Source organism: Capsicum annuum, chromosome 2, assembly GCF_002878395.1.
Source record: "Capsicum annuum cultivar UCD-10X-F1 chromosome 2, UCD10Xv1.1, whole genome shotgun sequence".
Lineage (NCBI taxonomy): Eukaryota > Viridiplantae > Streptophyta > Magnoliopsida > Solanales > Solanaceae > Capsicum > Capsicum annuum.
In genome coordinates this window covers 84,890,823-84,895,641 of record NC_061112.1, presented here as the reverse complement: position 1 = coordinate 84,895,641, position 4,819 = coordinate 84,890,823, and the positions used below count along the sequence as shown (strand labels likewise).

At 33.1% G+C, this 4,819-nt stretch overlaps 1 protein-coding gene across 3 annotated transcripts in view; it reads left to right on the top strand.

Moving 5' to 3' along the window:
- The first annotated feature begins 1,169 nt into the window (after positions 1-1,169).
- The window catches only part of LOC107858658 (CBS domain-containing protein CBSX1, chloroplastic), a 14,993-nt gene continuing 11,343 nt past the window's right edge, over positions 1,170-4,819 (top strand). For 2 of the 3 annotated variants that reach the window (XM_016703410.2, XM_016703409.2), the window contains exons 1-3: positions 1,170-1,579; positions 4,056-4,143; positions 4,228-4,292. In XM_016703410.2, the coding sequence (XP_016558896.1) occupies positions 1,379-1,579; positions 4,056-4,143; positions 4,228-4,292 (354 nt within the window). In that variant the 5' untranslated portion in view covers positions 1,170-1,378. The remainder of the gene's footprint in view (positions 1,580-4,055; positions 4,144-4,227; positions 4,293-4,819) is intronic. The other variant, XM_016703408.2, reaches the window with a different exon arrangement.

Sequence of the window (4,819 nt, the reverse complement as noted above, 5' to 3'; positions counted from 1 at the left end):
CAATTTTCTTTCAGTAAGCTTTCATGAAAATTAGCTAAAAAATTTGAAATTGCAGGAATGATTTCAATTGATGAGTTGTTCGTATTCTCTGCATTTTTGTCTTTGGTGAAATTAATGTTAGATAATTGTCCAATGAAATATTGTCCAATGAAATAAACAATGACACAGACGAGATTTCACAATGAAGAAAATTGTTAATAGTGATGAGGTTAAAGTGAAGAGAAATCGTTGGGAGTTCAGTCAAAAAATAGTATGCACAGAAGGAAAGATAAACAGGGGAACAATGAAGGAAAATTGTTTCTTCTGATGAAATTTCTTTTTTTACGGGAGACACTAGAGATGAAAACAAATTTATTCCGAGCAAAGATGGTGAACCCACCCGGTCAGGTTGAGTTTATAGTCCAATTGATGCAATTTGCCAGAAATTGCTATGAAGCCGCTCGGTTATTGTATAGCATCAAAGTAATGGCAGACATAGTGATTTAACTGGGTCGGAGCAGATTGGATGAAGGTGATGGGTTTTTTCTTCAAAATCGAGTATCTATTTTGATTTGGAAATTTCCATTCAAATTAGGTGTATATGTGATAGGTTTGATAACGACAAGGACAAATATGACCACATAGTATGACAAAGAGTAAAGTTAGCTAATTAATAAAAGTAGAGAGGTATTTTTGACCCTTTATCCATAATAATTTTAGTATATCACCATTGAAAATAGTACATAGCTATGAGAAATGAATTAGGGAAATGACTATATTAGTGATAAGAAATGAATTAGGGAAATGACTATATTAGTGATAAGGGTGAATTAGGAACTACGTGTTAAATTATATATTATTAATTTTTTAAATTGAATAAATATGATTAAATATATATTTTTAATATTTTTTACGTTTAAAAAAGAATGACCTACTTTGATTTGATATAAAGTTTAAGAAAATAAATAAATTTTTGAATCTTGTGGCTTTAAATTGAAGTTGTATCAAATGTATCAAAATGTCCTTCAATCTTATGGTCTTAAACATGTGAAAAGTTGAAATTAAAATATTACAAAATAATTTTTTTTTTTAAAATGAATTAAAAAAAAAGAGTAAGTCATTCATTTTTAAACGGAGGAAGTATTATTGAAGAATTAAAAATGACCGTGTAATAAAAAACTCTTTTTTTTCCCACAAAAATACTTGCTCACGAATATGGCACTCCGATATGCGACTTGAAATGAACACTACCAGTTCCTAAGAGCACTGGAGAAAAAACCAACAAAAGATAACTAATCAACAAGGCCTTGTGGCTAAAGTTACAGAGTAAAGGCCAAGCCATTGCTGTAACAGTTTGACTTGGTATTCTTCTGAATTTTGTTCTTCCCAAAATCCAGCGATGTCATCTATCTCGCTGTCGGGAATCTCCCTCCGCCGCTCCTCCGCTGCTTTCCACCACCAGCTCCCTTGCCTTCTTTTATCTCATCCATCCCAAAATGTTGCTACTTTCACTAAATGTTTCCTCTCCCTCCGCCTTTGGAATTCGCGCAACCATTTCTCCGTTACCGCCACCAACACTTTGACCGCCAATTCTGCAGAGGTATATATACCTCCTCATCCATAAGGATAATTTTTTCAATTACTTTCTAAATATATTTTAAATTATTACTAACTATTTTGACTTATAGTCCTTCCGTTTCAGAATAAATAAATTATTGAGATATTTATTAGTGTTTCAAAATACATGAATTGCTGAATTCTTTTTCAAAATTATCCATGATCTGACAAGCAAAAGACTGCAATTTTTTTTTTCTTTTGGTAAAAGAGATTTAAGGGTAAAAATAAAAATTTATGTTAAATTTATATATTTGATACCTTTTTCTTAATCTGTATGTCAAAATTTAACAATTTATTTATTTCAAAATGGAGGGAGTACTTTTTTGCAGTTCTAAATATGCAAGCCTTATTCCAAAAAAAATAAAATATTGATGATTTTATGTCGAACTCATACTAAATTAGTTAGTTAAACCCTATACTCCTAATCTAGCCAATCAAATTGAAACAGAGGGATTACTATTCTTATGTGAGAAAGAGTGCTGACTTGATAAAAATGTTCATATATGTAACAATTTTAGGGTCGGAAACAGCCCCTCTAACTTTACTGTGAGGTAGAATTAAAGATTTTCACACAATATATCCTCCCCAACCCCACTTTATGTAATTATACTGGGTATCTATCTTGTTGCTGTTGTTGTATATATTTCATACACACACATCTATAGGTCGAGTTTAAGGCGATGATAGTGCTCACACTTTCTGCCGGAAAGCTACATCCACCCATTTCCCCACCCCCTACACACCTTCAGCAGACAAAGTAATAAACAATTCTTCTGTATGTGAATTTCCTGCATATAATGCAAGAGCAGAAAATGATTTTTTTACAATGGGATTGATTGTTTAATGTGGTCATCTTAAACCCTTTAGGGCATATGCAATTGTTAACATTAAACTCAGCCGTTAGCTCGGAAGTCAGAGCCTGCTTGATTAACTTGAAACTCTTTGTTCTTCATACATAATTATGTAGAAATTTGATAAACTTCTTTAGCTTCCTAGAACTAATTGTATGGATTACACATCATACATATATATGAACAGAAAAGAAAATAACTTTTGAATTTACGCTCATATTTAAGTTATCATTGGATATCGGATAGGAATCTTAAAAAAAGAGTAAGGGAATCTTAGTGGCTCAGTTGATTGACTTTCTGAACTTTTACCTTATTGGTGAAGGTTTAATTCCCCACCTTGTAATTCCCTTCCCCTATCCCCAGTTTTCAAAAAAAAGAAAAAAAATTAGGATGAACTATGTTTCCATTTGTGAAGAGTGATATAATGCCTCTTGTGTCAATGAATTTTGTTGATATACATTTGTACTTTGTCTAAAAGGAAAGTAAGAAAGGAAAAGGAACATTACACACTCTGCGTTCGGTATTTCTAAATAAGAAACCTTCCTCTGTATTTGTCAGTTTTGCAGAAGAGGTAAGATGAGGCGCACCTTAATTATAAAAAAAGTTCAAACTCGTAAAAAAATTTAATTTCAGCTTCATCTTTTGGACCGATTTCTATTGGAAGAATAGAATGTTGCCTTTTGCCTAACAACTCATGGTCAGTCAATTGGCTTCGAGGAAGAATTCTTTAGACCAGAGTTATTTGTGTGTTTATTTTGCTGTTTCAAGTTACATTATAGCACTGACAATAATGAAATGCACGATAAACAAGGTTATTTAAATTGTGAATATAAGATCATTAGATCTTGCTAAAACGGAACTCATTAACTTTCAGTTTTCTAAGCCTTAACGCTAACGTTCTGATAATAGGAAATAGCATTTCAATTTAGTGCAACACTGGATGCTATATTTTATTATTAGATTCAACATTTAACCTTGAATCAAACAATTCTTGGTCATAGTGGATATTCCCAGGTTATTACCATTTTTTTACCAGCTGTACTTCTTTTAGTAACTTCCCTGTCCATAAATGCGGAAAAATCAAGCTGTAGTAGTCCTGGGCATGTAGAGCAAAAAGAGCCAGGTGCAAATATGACTTAGTTAGAAGATAATACAGATCTGGATGTTTTTTGTAGATATGGGAATACGTGTACCTCTTTTGTAATCATCTTCACTGCGATGAAATGTACAGATCTCCCCCGAGCACTTCTTTTTATAAGTTAGCTGTGTGAGCTAGATAATGCAATTCTTGATCACTTGGTGATAGAAGCGGTCAACTTGAGGTTTCGATATAACCTAAGTACATCAACAGATTATTTTCACTTGAGTAAATTTTTATTTGTTTTGGCTCCTTCACACAAACACCTTGCTCACAAGTTGCTGCCTGATTGAATTTTGTGGCAGCTTTCACTTTAGTTTTCAAATATGTTTTATATCTGTTCCCGTTCAATAGGTTTTTCTTTCCTTTTGCTTAATTTGAACTGTAAATGCATTCTTTTTTCTCATCAAGAAGTTCCTCTTTCTCATGAATGTCCAACCAAATGATAAGCTTATATATTCTTGTGGCAGCCAAGAAATGGTATATATACAGTAGGTGATTTCATGACAAGAAAAGAGGATCTACATGTGGTAAAACCATCAACATCTGTAGATGAAGGTATTTTAGTGCTCAATTTCATTACTAGCTACTCATGCATTCATGCTCTTGTTAATCCCTGATACATGATTATTCCTGCAACAGCGTTGGAAATTTTGGTAGAACGCCGGATCACTGGTTTCCCTGTGGTTGATGATGACTGGAAATTGGTAAGTTCTGTTTTCTAATGTAAGCTGCAAAATTCATTTTTGATCTTGCTGTATTAGATAGAATTGTCACTTACACGGCAGTTATTTTCCCTGCTTGTGTAATATTTCCTTTTGATATTTTATAAACCTAATCCTACTTGAAAGCTAATTCCTCGAATAAATTTCTGAAATGGTTCCAAACTATAAGTTTGTCTTGATTTCATCCTCAACCTTTGGATTGTTTCTCGCTTTATAACATTTCTTTTTGAACGGTCATATGTATGTAAAATTAAGGGTTCTTTTGCTGCGTGTGTAAAACACTTGATACTTGGAAGGCATATAAGAGAACTAAACGAAACCGTAGAACAGTTACATAGAATAGAAAATAGGAAAGAAAAATGAACTTGTCAAAAACAAAAAGAGAGAAGACAACTTTTGCTTCTTTTTCATGGAGGGTGAGGGAAGGGCTTACGTAGCGATGCTCAGCAGATGCTAGGGATGTGGCTATGTTTGGCTAGAGGTATGGACTGCGTACATCTTACCCCCCC